Here is a 25,205-nt window from a genome sequence, read left to right as displayed (position 1 = left end):
CTACTATTTTTTCAGTTTTTTTTTACTGAAATGGTACATTATTTACAAATATATATATTTTTGCACTAACATTTTTGAAACTCTTTTATTTCTTATTTTAGTTTTTTTTTTCATTTTTACAGAGGGAGGAAATGTGGTTTATAACTTTGACTCGGCATAACCATTAACGAACATTTAAAAACAAATCAATTGGTGCTTTCAAGAAAACTTACTATTGATATTAAAACCATGAAATATGAAAATAAAGTATGCTCTTTATACTTTTTGAGAGGTTGCTTAACCTTTCATTTTCACAGTCCAAAACTTCTCAAGAAGTTAGTGAACATATTAAATCTAAAACTGGTACTTTTAATGAAGAATTCTTTCAAAATAGTTTAAAAGACTTAAAAGTACCACTATGTCAGGAAGATTTTATGGCAAAGATAAATCTCAATGACTCCTTATTCCATGTTCATATAAATCTGAACTACCTAGAACTATATATTTTCCTCTTAGGTGAGGGTACTTATCAGTAGATGATGGTATTCAGTCTGTCCATTACTTTATGAACAGTAACTGCTTTTAAGAGCAGCTTTTCTATCTATTTCATCTCCAGGAGCATCTCTTTTGATTTATAAGAACAGTGCTTTGCTGCACTTAGCTTGCTTTTCTTAGAGTTGGGAGTTGAAAATGTGTACATTGTTCTTGGTAAATCTTCGCTGCGTTAGGGAAAGGGTGGAGCTGGTTCAGGAGGATGTGCTGTATTTTTGGTCCTATCACACATTTCTGTGTATGTGCTTCTCTTTTTCTAGGCTGACGATATATGATCTCTTGAAGATTATTTAATATTGTTCAAGGTGGTTCAAATAAAAATTACCTTTCAAAATCAAATAACATATGCCATTGTTAGCTAACCCTAATATATATAGTTTACTTGCATTAAACTGCCAAACTACTCTTCCTTATCAGGAAATTTAGTACTCTGTTTACAGTTGTGTCTTTCTATAATTATTTTATTATTCATTATCTGAGAAATCACAGATATCTCTGGAGGATGTAGATATCAGTAGCATACTAGTCATTCAGTAACACACGACAGTACAAACTTAGGATACCTATAGTAAAATTTAGTCTGACTACTTACAGACATAAAATTATCTCCTAGTTTAGTTTTATTTCATGATCAGTTTTACAGAGTATTTTTCCCCTCCCCTCATTTCTTTTGGAGAAGCAGATGTAAGTATCCAGAAAATTAAATAAGTGACCTTGTTTCATAAGGCAAGTGTCTCAGATTCTTAGTCTGCTTAGCTGTAAGCCATTTCAGACTACTTGGTAGAGTTACCATCAACTGATTCCCCTTGGCAGCTTCTACTGAGCAATTCTCTTCGCTTTCCCCCGCTTGTGATAGGTCACTCATCACCTGTTCTGTAGTGTTCATTTTCTTGTCTGTCTGCCCTACCTCCCAGATTGTGATTGTGGCCTTATCCTCCCTGAGAGCATAATGGTATCTTTTATTTCTATAAATCCAGTCCCTAACCATAGCGTCTGCAGTTCATTATAGAAGTCCATTATAAGAGCTTAGTGAATGCGGGCTGAATGAATGGAGTGAGTGAGTGAATGAATGATGAACTCAGTCAGTTAACAGAAGCTTTCACTGAGAGGTACTGGCAGAGGCGGCTCTCTGTTTGCATGTATTAGTATGTTTACCTCTGTGTAAAATTACATATAGCAATGGTAGAGTTCTACATTAGGGTTCAAGTTAAATAGACAGAATATTTTCATTCTCTGAACTGTCCTCAGATATGACTAGAGAAACCTATCAAGCCCCCCTTTTTTCTGAATTATTGATACATTTATTGAGGTAACATTGGTCAATAAGTTTCACGTGCACAGCTCTGTAGTACAGTTGTCTGTACATTGCATTGCCTGCTCACCACCCAGCATCTGGTCTTTGTCACCATATGTTTGATGCCTTTTACTTTCTTCATTCACCCTCCTTCCCCTCTGGTAACCACCCTACTGTTGACTGTGTCATGAGTTAGTTTTGTTTGTTGCTTTTTGTTTTATATCCTACATGAATGAAATCATACGGTTCGTGTCATTTTCTGTCTGATTTATTTCACTTAACATGGTGCTCTCAAGATCCATTCCTGTTTTCACAAATGGAAATGTTTTATTTTTTTCATGGCTGAGTACTATTCTATTGTATAGATGTACCACATCTTTATCCCGTCATCACTGAAAGACACTTAGGTTGTTTCCATGTCCTGGGCTGTTGTGAATAATGCTGCAGTGAACATATAGGTGCATATATCTTTATGAATATTTTCAAATTTGAGGGAGAGATACCCAAAGGAGGGACTTCTGGGCAATATTATATAGCTCTATTAATTTTTCAAGGAACCTCCATATTATTTTCATAGAGGCTACACAAATTTACATTCCCATAAGCAGTGTGATAAGGTTCCCTTCTCTCTACATCCTCTCCAACACTAGTTAGTTCTTGTCTCTTGACGATAACCATTCTTACAGGTGTGGAGTGGTATCTCATTGTGGTTTTGATTTGCCTTTCCCTAATAGCTAATGAAGTTGAACAATCTTCTTTTATGTATCTGCTGTCCATCTGTGTGTTTTCTTGGGAAACGTGTTCAGGTCCTGTGCCCATTTTTTAATTGGATTTTTTTGTTGTTGTTGAGTTGCATGAGTATTTATTTAATTTGGATATTAGCCCCTTTGGGGGGTATCATTTATAAGTATCTTCTACTTGGTTAGTTGCTTTTTTTTTTCCTGATGGTTTCTTTTGCTATGCAGAAGTTTTTTAGTTTGGCATGGTCCCATTCATTTATTTTTGCTTTTCATTCCCTTTTGGGTCAAGTTCACAAAAACCCCTCTGAGACCAATATATTATCCTTGGCTGGTTTCTCTCTTTCAATATTTGAATATCTGATTGTACTAACTAAGCCTATATGGTTTCTGCTAACATACCAATGATAATCGAATAGGACTTTTAAACAGTATATATAGTTTACAGTCCTCTTTTCCCTGACTGCCTTGAGAAATTTTTGTCATTAACTTTTGACAGTTTTAATATAATAAGTCTTAGAGAGGGTTTCTTTGCCTTGAGATAATTAGGTATTCTGTTAGCTTCTTGGATTTAAGGGTCTCTTTCCATAGGTTTGGAATGTTCTCATTATTTGTTTGCATAAGCTCTGTTCCCTTCTCCCTGTGTTCTTCTGATGTACCTACCCATTGATATTGTATTGTTCTTCCACCTGAGTCATTTCCAGATTTCTATCTTTAGGATCACTAATTCTTCCATATGGTCTGCTCTATTTCCTAAGCTCTCTAATTCATTCTTCATCTCATTTATTGAGCTTTTAAGCTCTACAATTTGTTTTGGTTTTTTTTTTGTTTGTTTCTCTTATAACTTCATTCTCTTTGGTAAATACTCTTTCTGTTCATTGATTTTATTCCCGAGATCATTGAACTGCTTTTCTGAGTTTTCTTGTATCTCATTTAGTTTTTTTAGAATTGCAATCTTGAATTCTCTGTCATTTAAATCACAGTGTTCAATGTCTTTGTTTTCTGGAGACTTCATTTTCTTTCTGAGATACCTTGTGACCTCGGTTATTCGTGGTCCTCGATGGAGCGTTCGGGCAGTTGAGGAATCGAAATCTTTTGTAGGTACAGTTTTGGTGCTGACAGTTTAGCAGGTTGAAAAGTAGAGGTGTTTCTTGTGTTTTCCAGTAGATGATGCTGTGGGGCAAGGTTTTGTTTCCTCCACCTGCCCTGCTGGATGTTAGGGTATCCGTGCGGAGGTGTTGTCCCGGCTGTGGAAATGCGCCCTGTGCCCGGAGGAGGTGGGTGTCCCCCCTTTGACTGGGTCACCTTGGTCTCAGGGCAGCATCAGCTATGAGGTTCTGGGCCTGTGAGTTCCTGGTGCTGCTGCCCTGTAACCAGAGGCTGCTGGCCGTGCTGTACCTACTGTCTGCGGGGTCCCGGCTGCCTCTACTGGGCTCCACGGCCGTGTGGGGGGGAGGGGCATGGGGGGGGGTGGGGAGGTTGCGCATCCCAGGCTTTGTCTTTACCACAGGGTGTAGTGCCGTGAGCACCGGGCACAGGGGCTGGAATGCTGCCTGTGCCCTTAGGACGGCGCTGTCAGCGAGGGCTGTGGCCCCACACACACACTGCCGGTGTCAGCTAGGGCCGGTCCCTTCCGCGTCTGTGCTGTGAGGCCCCTAAAAGCCTTGGGGAAGAACTAATGTAAACTAGTGATTTTTTCCCTTGCGATGCTACATCAGAAAAAGAGGAGTGGGGATGAAAAGCAACTGTCTAATTGCAGAGGTTCTGGTAAAAGTGGTCCGAGACTGAGTGAAACAGAAGCTGCTCTGGTGAGAAAAGACATTTACTTTATCGCTCAATAAACATTTACTGAGCACTCGACACGTCACTGGGTTTGCAGTGCATTCAGATCTGGAAGTAGAAAGATGATAAAGAAATTGTTTTAGAACTTTTAACCTAGTGGAATAAAAAAGGCATAATTAACTAGAATAAGGCTTGATAAGAGCTTTCATAAAATATATTCTATGTCCTAGTTATAGATTCAGAGGAGAAAGATTTGCTGGGGGTGGGGGTCTGGCATCAGGGAATGTGTCGTGTAGGAAGTGATATTGGACTTGAGTTCGAGTGTTGAGTAGAGGTTTCTCCAGTGGAGGGAAGTGAGACATCACACAAAACGAACAGTATTCATTCAACATCAACAAACAGTAATTGCATAGTGACTGTATTCCAGTTACTGTCACAGACATGGGGAATAATACAGTGATGAACAAAACTAACAAGACCCCTGTCTTCATGGAGCTGATATTCCTGGGGGCGGGGGGGGGGGGGGGGGGGGAGACAGACAATCAACAGGTGTTAAGTGTGAGAGAAGTCTAGACAGGATACGGGAAAGAACAAGACCTGGGGAATGTGAGCCTCACAGGTACCTGCTTGGAGGCTCACCTCAAGTTTCAGGGTGTGTTCTGAGGAACCCCAGTCCTGAGACATCGATGAAAACAGGTTCTGGGGACAAATTAGTTGAGAACTACTACCCCAATTAGTCTTGCCGTAAAGAAATCCAGATAATTCTGGATTAGAAGAAACCAGACAATGCATTAGACTAGAAAACCCATCACTCTGATTATGTGAGCTGAGGAGACTGGGAGAAGCTGGCCTGGGTGTAAGGACCCCTGCGCCCGGCGGGGCGGAGGGGCCAGAGGGCGACCGTGGCCTGAGCAGGGTGGCTGTTTGAACGGTGAAGTCTGCGCCGCCTCCATGGGGCGAGGGGTTTAGAGAAGTTACTTACTATTGTGGCTGTTTGGAAGCTGTCTTCAATAAGGAAAGGCTAAATCTAGAAGATCTGTGATGATAAAGAGAAGGATGAGAGTCTGAACAGTGGAGAGGAAAAGAGGTTTTAAAGACATTTGGAGGTAGAATCGATTCAGTCAGATAACTACATTTACAGACAATGAAGAATGAGTCAGAAAAGTTCTTGGCATACAGTGTTTGAGGCAAGTGAAAGTTTATTCTCAAGAGAGGGAACCCCGCCCCCGATCCGCCAGTAAGTGAAGGTCAGAGCAGAGCTGTAAGGTGGTGCAGGACACACCATGCTGAGTGTGAGAAACAGAAGCAAAGTCATGTGTTTCACAGTGTTCCAGACTCTGCCTCCCTTTCACGTCTTCTCCCATCTTTGAAATAAGGAAGGTTAGAAATGAAGTGGAAAAAAATCAGCACAGTCTGCATTTGAAAGGCTGTGCATTTTAGAAAGAAACACGCTTACTATCACTTTTAAATAGGGCAGAATATGACCTTGAATTAGAGACAGACTAACGGCGTTTCTGATTGGCGAGTGTAGCGTAGCTAGCGTTTCTGATTGGTGAGTGTAGCGTAGCTAGCGTTTCTGATTGGTGAGTGTAGCGTAGCTAGCGTTTCTGATTGGTGAGTGTAGCGTAGCTAGCTTACAGCACCCCAGGCACCGAAGCCAAGGACTGGCAGGTGCCTGCATTCCGCTGCCAGATAGTTGTCTGGGCCGCGCTGGCAGGCACTGCAGCACAAGGCAGCGAGGAGTTTGCAGATGGCAGGGAATATTAGAGGTTGGGAAGGGAGAAGGAAGTGTGGCTCAACGTCATAAAATGCAGTCTGTATTTCTGTTTTATATGTGTGTGCATAAACACAGCGTTCCCCACCAGTGTGTTGTATCACGTGTTCATCAGCTGACTATGAAGTTTTACCAACCAAATGAGGAAAATATCACCTTATTCTTTGTTTTTCCACTGCGACGATCCCTGGGTTAGCCACTCTGTTAGAATTCAGAACCAAATTCTAATTTTCCTTGAGGAGGAAATAGATGAGTATAATTAATGCTGTAACCAAACTTAGCAAATACAAATCTGATGAACATTTTTCTTATAAAAATTATAAACTGCAGTGTTAAAAAAAAACAACAGGTCGAGTATTCTTTTTGGCAAACTCTGGTCAGCTGATCAAAAGAATAGTTAAAAATAGAGAAAAAGTTAAAGGATATGAATTACCAAAATATAGTAGTTTACTATCACTACTCTTAATTTTCCTTGGCCTTTTGATTACTGATGAACTAGATTACAACAATAAATGGATTGTCATGCTTGACATTTTTATACTTCATTCTGGAAATATTGGCATTAAAAACCAAAGGTCAAATTGCCATTTGAGCAATATTCTTAGGGCTTCATAGAAATATTTTCTTTAAATAATAAGCTTGTGTTTTAAATATGCCTTTATTTGAGATGATTGTTCAAATTATTTGATTAAATATTTTTAAACGGAATTAGGAGACTTCTAGCCCAGGCATCGGAACTGGCATTTGATTTGGTTCCCTCCTCCGAGGACTGTTCCAGGGTATTTACACTATGTACACGGGAACTCCTAGAACGGAGCGTGGACACTGGGGAGTCCGTGCTGTGCTCAGCGAGCTGTGGTTTGCACCTTGGTGTTCACAAGCCACGTGAATAGCAGGCTGTGGACTCCCTTTCATTCACCTATTTGTTTCTCTGACTTTGCACGTTTTTCTTTCGCTCGGTTCTTTCATCTTCCTGGTTGTTTCCTTTTGTCTCCTTGCATTTCTTCCCCTCACAGAGTTTCCACGTCCATCTAGTATGGGTTTCTCCCACCCACTTTATGTCTGACCCTCACTCTGGCCAGTCTCTGCTGGCTGCACTCCAGCCTGGGGAACTATCCCTTAAGAAGGGCAAAGGCAGTTTGTGAGGATGGAGGTCTGGCCCGTCGCAAGCTGAACAGGCAACTAACAGGGTCAAAAAGCACTGTAAAAGTAGTTTAATGTTATATTTAATATAGGATTCTAACATAAAATACATAAACAAGCACGTTATGAACTAACTCCCTGTACCTCTCATGAGCATATTAAAAAAAAAAAAAAAAAAAAAAAAAAAAAAAAATATATATATATATATATATATATATATATATATATATATATATATATATTAGGTAGGTATGTTAAAAATTAGCACATTGTAAAATATTACCACATCCAATATGTCTTCATTCTTGAGAAAACATGAAAGAAAATTTTCAGTTTCAAAGACAAGCACACCACTCTTCGTTAAATCCTAATCTTTCTCAGGTTCAAAGTAGTCTGGCTATGAGTCAGCCTGTCTGTATACCGTTCTGGGACTTGGACTCTTCTGTTAAAATTTAGCACTTTAGAAAAGGTTACTTGAGGCCTGACCTGTGGTGGCGCAGTGGATAAAGTGTCGACCTGGAAATGCTGAGGTTGCCAGAAACCCTGGGCTTGCCTGGTCAAGGCACATATGAGAGTTGATGCTTCCTGCTCCTCCCCCTTCTCTCTCTCTCTCTAAAATGAATAAAGTCTTAAAAAAGTAAATAAAAAAGGTTACTTGAATTATGAATAAACAAAAAATAACCCACTTAGTGTTTGTCTGGGATGTTTATATCAGAAAATAAGGTGCTAAAAAAGTCTCAAGTTGCATGTCATGAACAAACGACAGAGCATCAGAATCACGTGAAAAATCTGACGTCAGCAGAAGAGTTGTTCATCTAAAATGCTGGTGACACTAAGGTGTGTCAGACTCAAATATTACTGCTTAAAAAATAGCTGTTAATCATATTGCTTAGTGACCAGTAAGTACATGGTGTTTTTGGTATTTTACATGATAGTTTGTTACTTATATGTGGTATTTTACTAAGTTTTAAAACTAGTTAGTTTTATTTAGGAAATCAGTCCGGGAGGGGAGGGGTTAAATCACAGGTAATGCCTTATTCCAAAACATTGAGGATCAGGTTCCTGTGGAGAAATTTTGTGCAGAACAGCTAGTTTTCAAAAACATTTGATGGTTATTAGGTAGGAAATGCTTCCATCTCTAAATCTAACCACTTCTCACCACCATGATGATTACTATCCTGATCCTAATCTCTCTCATCTATTCTCTGGGTTTTTTTTGTTTGTTTGTTTGTTTGTTTTTTGTATTTTCTGAAGTTGGAAACGGGGAGGCAGTCAGACAGACTCCTGCATGCGCCCGACCGGGATCCACCCGGCATGCCCACCAGGGGGCGATGCTCTGCCCATCTGGGGCGTTGCTCTTTTGCAACCAGAGCCATTCTAGCGCCTGAGTCAGAGGCTATGGAGCCATCCTCAGTGCCCGGGTCAACTTTGCTCCAATAGAGCCTTGGCTGCGGGAGGGGAAGAGAGAGACAGAGGAAGGAGAGGGGGAGGAGTGGATGGGCACTTCTCCTGTGTGCCCTGGCCGGGAATCGAACCCGGGACTCCTGCATGCCAGGACAACACTCTACCACTGAGCCAACCGGCCAGAGCCCTATTCTCTGGGTGTTTGTAATCAGCTCCCAGTTTCCTCTAACCTATGGTCTGTTGTGAACACCGAAGGAAGAATATTCCTGTTACTGCCACTACTGTGCTTAGAACATTGCAGTAGCTCCCCATTTCACTCAGGAAAAGCCAAACTTTATTCATTGGTCCATATGACGCTTCTCTTTCCCTTCCTTTCTTTTCCTATATCTCTATAATGTACATCATAATGTGAAATTAAGGTATATATTTGTAATAGCCGGATTTTATTTTTAGTAATGTTGCACATTTTCTATCTTAATTTTAAAACATGTATTTTTTATTCCTCTTAAGGAAAACAGGATCATTAAGTCGCATATGATTTTTCAGTATTTTTTCTGTACATAGTAAATGACCCTCACTGGACAGACACCCCTATTTTTAAGAGGACTTATTTCTTCATTTCTAAAATAAAGCTAATACTTGATGACCTCAAAGCAGTCCTTCACTTGGATTTCTCTAACTAGCTCATTTATTGTCCCCATATTTTCATTACTTAGTCTTCTTTCCTAACTCTGCTCCCTAGGCCTAAATTAATGTCTTTTCTTTAAATGGCTTTTCTAGCCCATAAAAAAACATTTAGTGTTCTTTTCCCATTATACCTTTACATTACACAGGAACTTTTATCCCCTCAAATATGCTGTGACATGATCCAGTAAAGTTGTCTAAGGATAGATGGTTAAATGATTTATTTGTGGATTTGCAAGAAAATTTCAAGTAAACATTCTTCCTGAAAAGATCATATAAAAAGAAGAAAAGTAAATGATATTTTTGTTAATGAAGAGCCTAATCTGGGAGTGGAGTGGGGGAATTGTTATATGATTAACTTTTTGATGGAACCTAAGTTTCAAGATATATAAACCTGCTTTTCTCACATTCTATGGCTTATATATCAATTTTTCTTAATAACTTTTTTACACGTTTGTATATTACCCAACTACATATTTTTAATATTTTAAGTATTTCTTTATAGCATGCTTTCCAATACATAGTAGATTTTATGTGTATAAGTTACATACTATACTTTGTGAGGAAGATATTTAAATTTATGTTTTATTTTATATATACATACACACATATAGAATTAAGATGTTGGATTCACTGTTTTGTTTTTATATAAAAGTAAATATGTACCACACAGTTGAGCATTTTGCTTATTCTATGAAGTCCTTTTCTCTTCAAGTAACTTGTGGTATCATTTAAACTTAGATTATATGTCAATTATTCTTTTTTGTGTGTGACAGAGACAGAGAGAGTCAGAGAGAGGGACAGATAGGGGCAGACAGACAGGAAGGGAGAGAGATGAGAAGCATCAATTCTTTGTTGAGGCACCTTAGTTGCTCATTGATTGCTTTCTCATATGTGCCTTGACCGGGAGACTTCAGCAGACCGAGTGACCCCTTGCTCGAGCCAGCGACCTTGTACTCAAGCTGGTGTGCTTTGCTCAAACCAGATGAGCCTGCGCTCAAGCTGGCGACCTCAGGGTCTTGAACCTGGGTCCTCCGTGTTCTAGTCGGACGCTCTATCTCCTGTGCCACCGCCTGATCAGGCTCAATTTTTCTTAATACTTTTTTTTACATATTTGTATATTACCCAACTATATATAGCATGCTTTCTAATATATATTAGATTTTATGTGTATTAAGTTGCATATTTATTTTGTGAGGAAGATACTTAAATTTCTAAGTTTTATTTTATATATACATACATACACATGTATAGAATAAGATGTTGGATTCATTGTTTTGTATTTATATAAAAGTATATGTACCACACAATTAAGCATTTTGCTTATTTCTGTGAAGTCCTTTTCAGGTAACTTGTGATATCATTTAAACTTAACTTTACGTTGTTATATCTTTGCTTCTCCAAAATTATAATTCACAGATATTCCTATGCAGGTATAGGCAAAAGTACGTTTACAGTTGTGAGTATGTCAAACACAGAGTTTATTCTTGTATATATGATACAATCAACTGTAAACCTACATTTGCCCCTCCCTGGATTGGTATCATTGATGTTTGCCAACAATCACTTGTATGTTAATCTCAACACAATTTAAATGATCTATGTGTAAAAACATTGGCAAATACGAGCTCAGAATATTAGAATTTCTGGGAAAACTTTGTGAAGTTTTGCACTTAAAAAAAATTTATAGTCGGCCTGACCTGTGGTGGCGCAGTGGATAAAGTGCCGACCTGGAATGCTGAGGTCACTGGTTCGAATCCCTGGGCTTGCCTGGTCAAGGCACAAATGGGAAATAACTACTATGAGTTGATGCTTCTCACTTCTACCCCCTCTTTCTCTCTCTTCCCTCTATCTAAAAATAAATAAATAAAATTAAAATAATTATAGTTATTCATTTTAAGTGATTTATTTTTTACTTTTGCTCTAATAATTTATAAAAGTGGATAGGTCAGATAGGCAACCAGGCAGGATCCTGGGTGCTGTGACTGGTTGGCATTGACATACAGGTTTTTCGTATAGGATTTAATTACAAGATGACCTGAAATTCAGAAATGTAATCTCTAAGATAATCAGAGGAAAACAATTTTTAGGCACACTCTTGTCAGTATTGTACGATGCCCATTCTGCAACTGTAATTTGTTATGTCAAAAGATGTAAGCGATATTCAATAATGAAGAGCAAGAATTTGAGACTTCATGTGCATTTCTTTTTGTCAGCCTTTTAAAAAGGTCTCAAAATTTACATTTCTCCCAAATGATATTTCCCTTCATTTGAGGCTGTCTCTTAATTCTAGCGTATTATTGCATTTAATAAAATGGCCAAATATACATATTTATTTGGTGCGGGAAGTGAGGAAACTTTACAGATTTCAACTGGCATTGCACTCTGTTGATAAGAGTGACAGTTTGTACCACTCTGAAGAGATTACACAAAGTAGAATTGGAAAGGAAATTGTATTTACAAAAGATAGGGTGATGTTTCTAATAGGTGTCCAGAATACACTATTCACTCTTATATTCTGCTGAGCTTTACTAGAAATAACTTCGTTTCCAAAAAGGACAAATCTGATTGAAGGTAAAAGCATCTCCTCTCCATAGATATTCATCCGAAAGGTTTCCATTACATTTTCCTGATGGGCACACAGCTGTATTTTATACTGTATCTGTATAAACTGGTAATGTGGAAAATAAAAATCTAAAGAGTATACTTGATTGCTTCATGCACCAACCATTTAGATGACCAGATTTATATCTACAATTACAGAAGAGATGTTGCAATAGATGTTCTGACAGTAACTGTCAAAGTCATAATACTAGGATCTCTTTTCATCTTGTTGTTAGGTAAACCTACTGAAATTCACAGTTAGTAGGTCAGAAAGATCACTTACTATCTCTTGTCGTCTGTAGTTTAATGCTGACCTAAACAGTACTGTATAATGTCAAAATCATCAGTGTCCAGGCTACAGAAGTACAACCTGCTACATGAGTTACTGCACTTCCTGTCTGGAATGAAGATGGCCAACAACCGTGAGCTACAGTGGTTTAGAAGAAACTTAATTTCTAATTCTTCTTTCTCTTTTTTCCATTCATTTTAGATTTTGGATTTAGTAAAAGGGTCACATTACCAGGTAGCCTGCCAGAAGTACTTTGAGATGACACATAATGTAAGTAAAATGTTAAATTTATAGCCTAATTCTTTTGTCTTCTGTTACTCTGTGTTTCCTTAGGGTTTTTCGTTACAGCAATAGAAGACACTGCAGCTATTTCCTGCAGAAAGGAATTTATTACACATTACTAGTTAGCTTATACAGTTTATAGAAGGGCCTGAGAATTAAGCTTAGATGCTCCAGAACCAGGAATATTGTTACTAGGAGAAGCTATATCATGAGAAAACCTTACTTGAATATCGTTGTCACCTACCACTCAGTGTTTAGGGATGAGACCAAGGGTTGGTAAAGTTTTTCTGCAGAGTGCCACCTTGTAAAAATTTGAGGCTTTACAGTCCCTGTGGTCTCTGTCACAGTTGCTCAGCTCTGCCGTTATAGTACAGAAGCAGCCACAGAGAGTACGTAAATGAACAGTCATGGCTGTGTTTCAGTAGAACTTTATCTTATGGCAGATACTGGTCCAGATTTGACACATAGGCCTCAGCCCATCTCTGGGGTAGATCTAGAACTTTGGGCCATGGTTTCCCAGAAGATGGCTTTGACCATCTTCCATGCAGAAAATCTGATCCTTTTACTTGTTGCCACCTCATGTTTATCTGATCTGCTACCCAAGTCTTGTATTTCTCTATATGCAGAGCCTAGGTTACGTGGTGGACTCCTACCTGCAAGCAAGTCAGGGAAATGTGTTTGGTTTCTCTCGTGCCAACCTCCTCAGTGCAAGAAGCCCTGCTATAGAAGGTTCTGAAAAGTGTAAGACAAGGGTCACAAACTCTGAGGCCTATTAGAGGTCAGGCAAATAACCCCAAAATGTGAAGCTTTCTGAGATTAATACCAGAGAGTATAATGGGAACTGTGGTTCACTAAAGAATTAGTACCTTTAAGAGGCATTCACATTGACAAGTTTTAACACCCTGTACAGGTTGACAACACATCTGCAGGTCAAATTCAGCCCTCTGACATTCATTCTGGAACCACGGACCCTGATCATGGCTTCCTAACCTAGGATGGACATCCAAGTATGAACTTGGAGGTCCATGTACCTCTTGAAACATTTCTTCTACTAGTACATACAAGCATTTTTTGGAGTTGGTGGTGTTCAGGATACAAAGGGATTTATCACCCTCTCCAAAAGATGTATTTATTAAATTCATTATTACCTACCATGTTATGCTGTTTTATAATCATTTTTAAGTTTTTAAATTTAGTTCTCATGAAATTTTTCTACTGCGGTTATATAACTGCAGAATTTTTATTTTTAATTAATTAATTTTTTTCTTAAATGAGAAGCAGGGAGGCAGAAAGACAAGTTCACACATGCACCCTGACTGGGATCCACCTGGCAAGCCCGCTAAGGGGCAATGGTCTACCTATCTGGGGCCATTGCTCCATTGCTTGGCAACTGAGCTATTTTATTTTAGTGCCTGAGGCAAGGCAATGGAGCCATCCTCAATGCCCGGAGCCAACTTGCTCCAGCTGAGTTATGGCTGTGGGAGGAGAAGAGAGAGACAGAGAGAGAGAGAAAAAGGAGAGGGGGAGGGGTGGAGAAACAGATGAGTGCTTCTCCTATGTACCCTGACCGGGAATTGAACCCAGGACATCCACACAGCTGGCCAATGGTCTACCACTGAGCCAACCAGCCAGGCCTGCAGAATTTTTTGGATGAAGTATTTTATAGGAAAATATATCCTATAATATCACTAATGATGAAAGTAACAACAACAACAATGATGGTATCAACCAACATCTATAGAACTCTTACTGCATGCCAGACATAGCACAATGTACTTTGGATACATTAGTTCTTTTGATCCACACTATAGTATTATAGCCAAGTACTGTTCTTTTTTTTTTTTTTTTTTTTAACCTTTTTTTTTTTTTTTTTTCTGAAGCTGGAAACGGGGAGAGACAGTCAGACAGACTCCCGCATGCGCCTGACCGGGATCCACCCAGCACGACCACCAGGGGCGACGCTCTGCCCACCAGGGGGCGATGCTCTGCCCCTCCGGGGCGTCGCTCTGCCACGACCAGAGCCACTCTAGTGCCTGGGGCAGAGGTCAAGGAGCCATCCCCAGTGCCCGGGCCATCCTTGCTCCAATGGAGCCCTGGCTGCGGGAGGGGAAGAGAGAGAGAGGAAGGAGAGGGGGGTGGGGGGTGGAGAAGCAAATGGGCGCTTCTCCTATGTGCCCTGGCCGGGAATCGAACCCGGGTCCCCCGCATGCCAGGCCGACGCTCTACCACTGAGCCAACCGGCCAGGGCAGTACTGTTCTTATCAGCATTTATGAGTAGAGCTTAGAGAAGCTAGGCAACCTGTATTTTATTATACTGCTTATAGGGGATGGAACTTGGGATTTGCATCAGGTGTTTGAATAACTCAATTAGAACTTATGAGCCTGACCATGACTGTGCTTTTCTACAATATCTGGTACTGGATTTGTAAGAACTACTGTTGTGATTATTAGTTTTTCCTTTCTGGATTCATGATCCAACCTTCATAGCTTATATTAAAACAAAACAGGCCTAGCAGTCCTATGTGACTTGCCGGAGCTACCAAACCTGGTTAATGGGAGATTTGGAGCTAGAACTCTGGTCTGTTGGGGGTCTAGTTCTCATTCTATTATACCTAAATGTTAAAAATATGATTATTATTTACCCCAAAATTAATTCAAAATGTATCAAAGACCTAAATATAGGATCTAAAACAATAAATTACATAGAAGAAAACCTAGGTACTAAACTTATGGATCTTGTCCATAGAGAACATCTTATGAATTTGACCCCAAAGGCAAGGGAAGTAAAGGCAAAAATAAATGCACGGGAATATATTAAACTAAAAAGCTCCTGCATAGCAAAAGAAACTGACAACAAAACAAAAGATAACTAGCTAACCAAATGGGAGATGATATTCATAATCATCAGCTACCTGGCCAGGCTCTGGAAAGGGATTGATATCCAAAATATATAAAGAACTCACAAAGCTCAACAACAAACAAACAATCCAATTAAAAAATGGGGAGAGGACCTGAGCAGACACTTTTCTCATGAAGACATATACATACATAACAAATAGATACATAAAAAGATACTTGTCTTCATTAGCTATTATAGAAATGCAGATCAAAAACACAATGAGTTACCACCTCACACTTGTTAGATTGGATGTTATCAACAGGACAGGTAATAACAAGTGCTGGAGAAGCTGTGGAGAAAAAGGAACCCTCATCCACTGCTGGTGGGAAAGTAAACTGGTACAGCCACATGGAAGACAGTATGGCAGTTCCTCAAAAAATTAAGACTAGAGTTACCATGTGACCTAGCGATCCCTTTACTGGTTATCTACCCCAAATACTCAAACACTTGTACACAAAGACATACGCAACCCCATGTTCATCACAGTAGCCAAGACATGGAAACAACCAGAGTCCCTCTATAGAGGACTGGATAAAAAAGATGTGGTACATATATACAATGGAATATTACTGATTTTTATGAGACCATCAGTACCCTGATAACAAAACCAGAGAAAGACACTACAAAAAAAAAGTTATAGGTCAGTATCACTGATGAACACAGATACAAAAATTCTCAACAAAATATTAGCAAACCAAATTCAGCTGTACATTAACAACACCGGTTTTATATCACTCTTTCCCTTGAAGACTGATTTTCTTCATTTGCTTGCTCAACCTGAGAATTCTAATTTTGCTTATGTTCTTAATTATTTGTGGACCCTTTTAATTTAGAGGCCTCAGAACTTTCACAAATTGAGGTCTTGTTAGTCAAGCTCTTTCCTTTTTAATAAGATGAAAGTTAGACTTAAACATTGAGTTTGTGATGTATGCATTAAACGGTAAGGATTTTTTCAGTTCTCAACTGCTTTTGTAGGATCTGTCCTATTGATTATTCCTACAAGAGTATCACTATTGTCAATTTTTAAAACCCTGCCTTAGATTAATAAAGACATTGAAAAGACACGCATCTAAATTCTCCCACATACAGAAATAGTCTAACTTAAACCGCATACAAATCAGTGAAATAAGAAGGCTATTTGTGTTTGCTGGATGTCTCATTATAGATTTTTAGTTGCATCTCCACTTCTTATTTTTTCTAATTTAATTTAAAAACAGAATTTTTATTGCTAGTGTTCTGCTATTCTGCCTGCCCCTTACACCCCCCTACACACACACACACAAAAGAAACCCTGTGCTTACTTTCCTGAGGCCTCTGTATTCACACTCACTTTAATGAAAGTTCTGAATATAAAGTAGTTAATTGATACCATTTACAGCAGCACTGTGATAGTTCCATATGGCTTTTTTGGTAATTCCAGCTGCCTCATTATAAACTGTCATTGCAAAACCTCTTGATTAAAACCCAAACATCCCATAGGTAAAATACTGCTTACGTTTCTCCAGACTCTACACTTGTTGTGGTAGAAATATGAGACTGTGTTTGTGTGAAGGTTATTTTGTGCAAAATGTGTTGATTCCAAGCACATGCTTGAGCGAGACTCACTCAGGAGAAGTCAGAAAGCTGGCTTGAAACTGTTTTCTTCAGTATGTGTAGGGAGCAGTGTTTTACGCTGGAATTATTTTTTTCTTTCTGCATACTCCATATGAAAACGACAACACTAGGCCTTGTGTAGATTAATCTGAACTGTAAGAGAAAATGATCTCTTTAGAAAAAGACCTCTTTGGGCAGTGAGTCATTCTGGATACCTATTTCCCAAACAGCTGAGCATAATTCTTTTTCCAACCATATAAATCTCTAAAGCAGTGATTTTCAACTGGTATAACGTAAGAATTTTTAAAACATGAAATACTTAAACTATTTAGTCAGGCGCACTGACCTCTTTCCCTTAGATTGTCAAATAAAAAATGACAACAGTCGGCCCTGGCCTGTTTTCTCAGCGGTAGAGCGTCGGCCTGGCGTGCAGGGGACCCAGGTTCGATTCCCGGCCAGGGCACATAGGAGAAGCGCCCATTTGCTTCTCCACCCCCCCCTTCCTCTCTGTCTCTCTCTTCCCCTCCCGCAGCCAAGGCTCCATTGGAGCAAAGATGGCCCGGGCGCTGGGGATGGCTCCTTGGCCTCTGCCCCAGGCGCTAGAGTGGCTCTGGTCGCAGCAGAGCGACGCCCCGGAGGGGCAGAGCATCGCCCCCTGGTGGGCAGAGCATCGCCCCTGGTGGGCGTGCCGGGTGGATCCCGGTTGGGTGCATGCAGGAGTCTGTCTGACTGTCTCTCCCAGTTTCCAGCTTCAGAAAATTTAAAAGAAAAAAAAAATGACAACAGTCAATGCAACAATAGCCATCCAGTGTGAATGAATCAAAATTACATTTTTTTTTTCTCAGACTGGCTAAAAATATGGTTTGGTGTGCCACAAAATTTTAGTAATTAGTTTATGTGTGCCATGAGATCAAAAGGTGGAAGATCACCGTTCTACAGACACCATGTTAAATTTATCACACATTTTTCTGCAATTTGAAACAAGATATATAGTTAAGCTATTTAATAACTCAGGGTCATTGTTATGAATATCAGAGAACACTGGGCGAGAAGCCACCGTAATCGCTCACTCGGATCACCACAGTAGCTTCCTACCTCATTTCCCAGCATCTACAACACATGCCCGTGCTTTCTCCTCCACTCAGCTGCTATGTGATCTTGAAGTAGAGGTATCTGATCATTTCAGTAGCCTGCTTTTTAAAAACCTTCAAATGGCTTTTCAGGTGAAATTGAAGATTTATAATGTAGCCTACAGAGTTCTCCACCACACCTCCTTTTTCCAGACTCCAACTATACAGATCTTGTTTCAAATCCTTTATAATTCTGGGATAATTCCCAGCTAAAATGGCAGAATGAAAATGCATTAAAGAATTTCTCTCTCCTAATACTTTATAAAATGTACAAAACAGTAATAAGTCATCAACCATAAAGAAAAACTTGTCACCAGTAGCAACCAAACAAGAAAAAAGGCAATGAAAGAAACAGAGGACTCAACAGCAGGCAAAGTTTTGAAAATTGTATTTCCAAATCCAGAAGGAAACAAACTGAATTTTTTGTTGTTGTTTTATTTTCATTCTGTTTGGTTTATGCTCCTCCCCTTCCACCCCCAAAACACTAAGTTTATTTTTCTGAGCAGCATGAAAGGAAATTGAATAGCAACCATATATAGTAAGTCCTCAATGTTGTCAGTAGGTTCTGTGACTTAAAGCAAAACAAAATGGAAAAGAAACTTAAAGATATATGCAAAGCAACATAATCTTTTTTTACTATCTTTTGGGAATTCAGCCCCCTTTTTTTTTTGAGTGACTTGCATTTTTGAGTCTTTCTAAACATTTAATTTAGAATACATAGAGCCAGCCCTGGCCTTTGGCTCAGCAGTAGAATGTAGGCCCTGGTGTGTGGAAGTCCCAGGTTTGATTCTCAGTCAGGGCACACAGGAAAGCAACCATCTGCTTCTCTACCCTTCTTCCTGCTCCTTTCTCTCTCTCTCTCTTCCTCTCTCTCTCCCCCCCTTCTCTCCCCTTCCACCTCCCATTCCTTCTCTCACTGCCATGACTCATTTGAGCAAATTGACCCTAGGCACTGAGGATGTCACCATGGCCTTTTCTCAGGCACTGAAATAGCTCAGTTGCTGAGCAACAGACCAACTGCCTTTGATGGGCAGAGCAGTGCCCCATAGAGGGCTTGCCAGGTGGATCCCTGTCAGGGTGCATCCAGAAGTCTTGTCTCTCTGTCTCCCTACCTTTCATTTAATAAAAACATAATGATAAAAAAATAAAGAATACATGGAACGGCCTGACCAGGCGGTGGCACAGTGGATAGAGCATCGAACTGGGACTCAGAGGACCCAGGTTTGAAACCCCAAGGTCCCTAGCTTGAGCATGGACTCATCTTGTTTGAGCAAAGCTCACCAGCTTGAATCCAAGGTCGCTGGCTTGAGCGATGGGTCATTCGGTCTGCTGTAGCCCCCTGGACAAGGCACACATGAGAGTGCAATCAAGGAACAACTAAGGTGTTGCAACGAAGACTTGATGCTTCTCATCTCTCTTTCTATCTGTCCCGTTCTCTGTCACACACACACACATGCACACACACTACATGGAACCAACAATTCTTTATTTTTATATTCATTTTTCTTGAGTTCTCCCCATAGCAACCCTATCATATAACTACTGTTACTCTCTGCACTCCATTGATGAGGAAACCGAGACTTATAAAGATTACATTATTTTTTTGTCCACACTGATATCTAATATTCAGTTGAATCCAGAGGGTCATATTCTCTGGATTCATTGAAAAACTAACAACTTAAAGCAAAATGTTCAAAAATCACCAATATGTAATTATAGCACCATGGTGCTAGATTATTTTTGCATGAGATAACACCACTATGTCTTTTATAATCTTTGTAGCCAAGTTTAGGTCTAGAAATCATGTTTATGATAAGATTATACATTTATTTGACTCTGTGTAAAACCTCTTAAAAGAAATTTTTGAACAACTAAGTGTTGTAGTCAAAAGACCTGAATTTTACTTTCAGACAAAACCAGTTACTACTTTTGTGCCTTTGCATAAAACGATGTAATCTCTTAGGCTCCAGTTTCCTTGTCTGTACATGGAGGAAGTTCTACTTACAGGAGCCCCAAGTTCTTTCCAATATAATGTTCTCTTTATAAAACATAAAGCCTTCTGATTGAAGTGTGCCAGGCAATAGACTTACTTTCACGCAACATTTTCTAAAATGCAAACTTTTTATTCAATGTCCCAGTTTTTAATGAATTGTATAAAAATGAATCTAATAAGTTTACCGATTACTTCACTATTAATAAAAATCATAGATGTAGCATAAAACATTCAGGACAATTTTGAAATGAAGCAGCAAAGTAGCAGATAAAAATTTGTACTTAGTGATCTGGATAATAACTTAAATCATTCTGTATACTATCAATCTGCTATACAGTGGAGTTACAGTAAAATTATTGGCCCGGCATGTATCGACAATTGACTAAAGAGAATCTGAGAATCCTGGGATACTGAAGTGTTACCAGAAAACACCTTGTTTCTATTTATTGGACCACATGTTAAGAGGGTTCATTCTGGACCATGACAGCAAGTCCTTTAACCCCCTGCTAATCAATTTTAATCTACCATAAGATTATACCTAGCTCTAATCACGTCATGTTCCTTCTTAAGGATTTTTAATGACTCCCTGTTGCCTACAGAATTAGGTCTAGACGATTAAGCCTGGTTTTCAAGGCTCTCCAAGGTCTGGCTCCAGCCTGTCTTTCCAGCCTCATTTTCTATCAACTTCCCTTTCTGTGCCTTTCACACCAGGCCATCTGAACTACTTCCTTTCCTGGGACATCGCCTCTTTAATACCTTGCTCATGTGGTCCTGCTGTTTTCATTGCCCTTGACCTCATTATCAGCTTTTCACTCTCCGTCTTTCCAGACTCAACTCATATACCACTTCCTTCGCAAAGCTTTCCTTGATCTCCACAGCCAGAATTTCTCTCTAATGTGGAGTACAATAGGCCTTTATCTGTGACCCCTATCACTTCTTCATTCTTAATAGCGGTTTTTAGATATATGACTTACTAGGCTGGAAATTTCTTTAGAGTTAGTTTTAGTCAAATACATTCTTGTATGCTGAAAAACTGCTAGCTTATAACATGGCCTTAGACATAAGGAGTCTGCAATTAATATGTTAAATGTATGACTGGCATGCACTGGTTAGTTTTGGGCCCAGCATACCTTTATTAGGTATCTACTTTATGCAAATCACTTTAGTACAAAGTGTGAGACATAAAAAGGTTGATAAATATAAGAGATGAACAAAAGAAGTGTAATGGTTTCTCAGTTTATAAAAAATAAGAGGTGAAAATACCCTCCTAACAACAATAACAAAAACCAACAAAATACTAACTCAAGCAAAATAGTTTTCTTTTGGTTGTCAACTCCAACTGCAGAAGGCAGGGACTGGAATTAGGCTGGGTTACAGGTGATCACTCAGTCTGATGCGGGGGTTGAATGTGAAGAGAGTGCCTCGCGGTGAGGTTCACACTCAGGAGAGACTTCGCTGTGTTCTCTTGCCCTATGCCACACCCCAACATAAAGCACCGTGTTAGTAAAGGTTTACAAGTTTTGAGAATGAATACACAAGAACAAGGCAGCTGCGCGTACTGGTTATGAGTATGGATACTGCTAATTCATATCCCGTCTCCAGCCCTGTGAGTGTATGACACTGGGCACGTTACTCAATCCATCCCTTTCACAGATGCCTCATCTGAAAAAATGGGAAAATATTGATAAACTATCCTCAATTTAACTGGGTAGATAAGCGTGTGCAAATGAGTGTGTGTGTTTATGCCCCTTAGACTAATGTCCGGCACATGATGATAGGCATTAGATAATTGTTAGCTACTATTAAGGAATATATTTTTGTAGAATCAAAATGTAAATGTAGAAAAAGTAGTGCTCACTAAATCTTCAAATAAAAAAAGTATTATTGATACCCTTAAAGGCTCATTGAGTAGGATTTAATTAGGCATAGAGTAATGAGTAATTTGAAGTGATAATTTAAAATTTAATTTCAAGTTGAGTGATAGTATTTGAGAAAAGAAATAGCATGAAACAATGAACCTGATCATATTTGCATTAAGCCACAATGAAAATTAGGGAAAGAAAAAGAATTTCTAGACAAAGAACAGGGAAAGGCCAAGATTGGAATGAAGAAACTCACATTAAATTGGGTTGCTTTTTCAGTTGGTATCATACTAAATGCGGTTACCTATGCTAGACTTAGTAAGTGAGCTCTCACACCTGCGTGGTATCAGGAACCAGTCAAAACAGTGTCTGTGTTTATATTCGTTCCCTGTGATTCTGAAATGTTTAAAGATCCTTCTTTCTTTTTTAACAACAAATATTTATTGACTGACGGCGTGTCAGGCATTTTGCTTGGAACTGCCTTTCAGCCAACCAGGTTGTTGAGTAGGAATTGGCAATGGAACTAGAGGGCTAGGAAACTGAGCTAAGTGCAGGGTTGGGCTGGAAATATCAATGCAGGAGTCATTCATGTGAAGGTGGTTGCTGAAGCTTCCTTTGAATGAGACGAGTGTTATGAATGAGAACTGCTAGGATCCATGTTTCAGATATTAAATAGATTTTGAATGAGGTCTGGGACAGTTTTTAAAGCCCTTTTATCTATACTTAAGCTATGTGTTAATGTGATATCATTCACTTCCCTGTGCAGGTGGATGATTGCGGCTTTTCTTTGAATCATCCTAATCAATTCTTTGTTGAGAGCCAAAGGATTCTAACTGGTGGTAAAGACATCAAGAAGGAACTCATCCAACCAGAAACTCCACAGCCCAAACCAAGTGTCCCGAAGACCAAGGATGCACCCTCTGCTCTGGCCTCTCTCAGTGCCTCCGTGGAAGTGGATATGGAGGGCCTGGAAGATTACTTTAGTGAATGAGATTTGGACAGTTTGTGACCCTTTTTCCTCACTAACTTTCACTTCCTACTTTTTCTTTTTTAACCTTTCTGTTTAACTCCTCCCACACACACCCCCCCCCACACACACACCCTGATCCATCTATGTCTCAAGCAGGTTTGCAGGTAAAAACAAAGACATCCACCATATTTTACTTTAACAGAGAAACAAAAGAATTTCTCTTGAAATCTAACACTTAAATGGTGTGATTTAAGTCCTGTTTTAGGAGATAAAACAGCTTTCTAGACTGGTTACACTCCCCTGGGAATAATAATACAGCTTCAAACTTTTACTTTAACCCTTATTGTTGTCATTTGGATCCAGCCCTTTTTTGGATCATTTTTGTTAATAAATATCAAAATGTATATGAGTGTGTCTGTGTATAATTGCAAGAGTCATATTATGTCATACCAGATTAGACATTACCTTCATTTTTGAAGTGGTATTTTGGCATACCAATGAAGATGTTAAACTTTTTCTTTTCTTGGCTATCTGGCTATTCCACATCAGCGGGGAGAGCCGTGGCCCCTTGAGTGGCAGCAAACTCCACTGAAAGGAATTGTGACTTGGGAATTAAGAGAAAAGAATTATGTGGTCAGCTATATAATTAACAGATAGAAGCGTTTTTGTTATTTAAAATGATGGTAACTCCTATGTGCCATCAGTTTCCATTCACTCTGGGGCCGGGTTCACAGAGAATAAATAAACAACTACTAAAGCAAGAAGGTTGTAAGGAAAGTCTGAAGTGTTTCTTCATTCCACCCTCCAACTTCCGTACCCGTGGCTCCAGTGGTTGCTATGAGTTGCCCGGCAGGTTTAGTAAGTTCATTAAGCCCAGTTAGGAATGTACTGATATTTACAGTAAGCCCCTGCCCTCCAGCACCAGCAGCGGGATTTAGTCAATGTCACGGACAGTTGCAGACATACTGGAGCGGTGCCCTGCTCTTTGCCTGCCTGTGGTGAGGGGGGCCCTGTACTCAATGCGAGGCAGAGCAGTGGCCTTCTGGAGACCCGTATCTGACGATTTCCCCTCTGTGGCCTCGGCTCTCCCAGAGGACCGGGGGCTCTAAGGAGGGAGACCCAGGTTGAAATGGAACCCTCCCTCATCTGTTACCTTGGATTATGTAAACGTATCAGTCTATTTCTGTCCTCTTTTCCTGGTGAAGAGGGGTCCTTTCCCTTCATCTGCTTGAATCAGATACTAACGAAACTGAAAGGAGGACATTGTCTCTACAAACCTGATCTGTTACAGGTTCGTGTTTTAGACCCCATGGAGAACTGCAGCAGTGGGAAGAGGAGGACATCAACAGGAGCAGGCAGTTGTCGGAACCTAGAAATGGCCGCTGATCGGGGTTTTCTTTTAAGCTGCTCGGCAAAGATTTCTTGAAATATTTGGTGATATATAATATAATGAGATACCATCTGAACCTTTACTTGTCTTTGTGAATTATTATTACCTAGTTCAGAAAACAGTATTCTTCCATTACAAATTACCCAGATAAATGTCTCCCTTCTGAAACCATCTGCTTTTCTTTTTATCATTTATAGTTCTCAACAGGAATCTGATGATTGCCTACCACTTTATCCAGGAACTGCAAAACCATGAGCCTTTTTTTTTAATGTTAAGAACAAGTGCTGCATGGGGCTGTTTTAACCACGGAATTAAGTTAGCTTTAGAAAGCCAAGCTCAGAAATGTAGGTCTCTGTTGTATTAAAAAGAAGGGAAATATTAGAAGCCATCTCACTGCTGTAGTTCAATGAGAAATCTTATGACAGGGTATTTCATATGTGGCAACATTTCACAAGGCTGTCTTTTCTACTGCCTCATGTTCGTTCGCCTGCTTTATGAAGCCTGGGCTCTCACCAGCTAACAGGACAGAGCCATTAACAGCGCAGGATATGTGTCTTAGCTGACTTATTTTATACTGGCGGCCCCAAGAATTTATCATCCTACTTGAATGTTTTATGTGTTTCTAGTCAAACCCCAAAATAACACTAGTTTAAATATTAGTTGTATTACAAGTTCAGTTTCTTTGTAATAAGGCTTGATCTCCTGTCATGTATTATACAGGAAAAGATATAAATATTGTGTGAAGTCTGTAGATTAGAGGATAGGGTTAGAGGTTTATACAAGACGACAGAAATTAATGCCTTTCTGGTGCTTTTTGGAGTTGGAAAAAGCAGTTTTATTTTTC

The 25,205-nt window shown here is 39.5% G+C and overlaps 1 protein-coding gene across 2 annotated transcripts in view; it reads left to right on the top strand.

Annotated features, from left to right (window-relative positions):
• PRIM2 (DNA primase subunit 2) overlaps positions 1-23,375 on the top strand; it is a 301,521-nt gene extending 278,146 nt beyond the window's left edge. For both annotated transcript variants that reach the window (XM_066361373.1, XM_066361374.1), the window contains exons 13-14: positions 12,444-12,512; positions 22,768-23,375. In XM_066361373.1, coding sequence (XP_066217470.1) covers positions 12,444-12,512; positions 22,768-22,992 — 294 coding nt within the window. In that variant the 3' untranslated portion in view covers positions 22,993-23,375. The remainder of the gene's footprint in view (positions 1-12,443; positions 12,513-22,767) is intronic.
• Positions 23,376-25,205: the final 1,830 nt, after the last annotated feature.

Source organism: Saccopteryx leptura, chromosome 1 (assembly GCF_036850995.1).
Source record: "Saccopteryx leptura isolate mSacLep1 chromosome 1, mSacLep1_pri_phased_curated, whole genome shotgun sequence".
Classification (NCBI taxonomy): domain Eukaryota; kingdom Metazoa; phylum Chordata; class Mammalia; order Chiroptera; family Emballonuridae; genus Saccopteryx; species Saccopteryx leptura.
The sequence above is the reverse complement of the archived record's forward strand: the minus strand, read 5'-3'. Positions and strand labels throughout refer to the sequence as shown.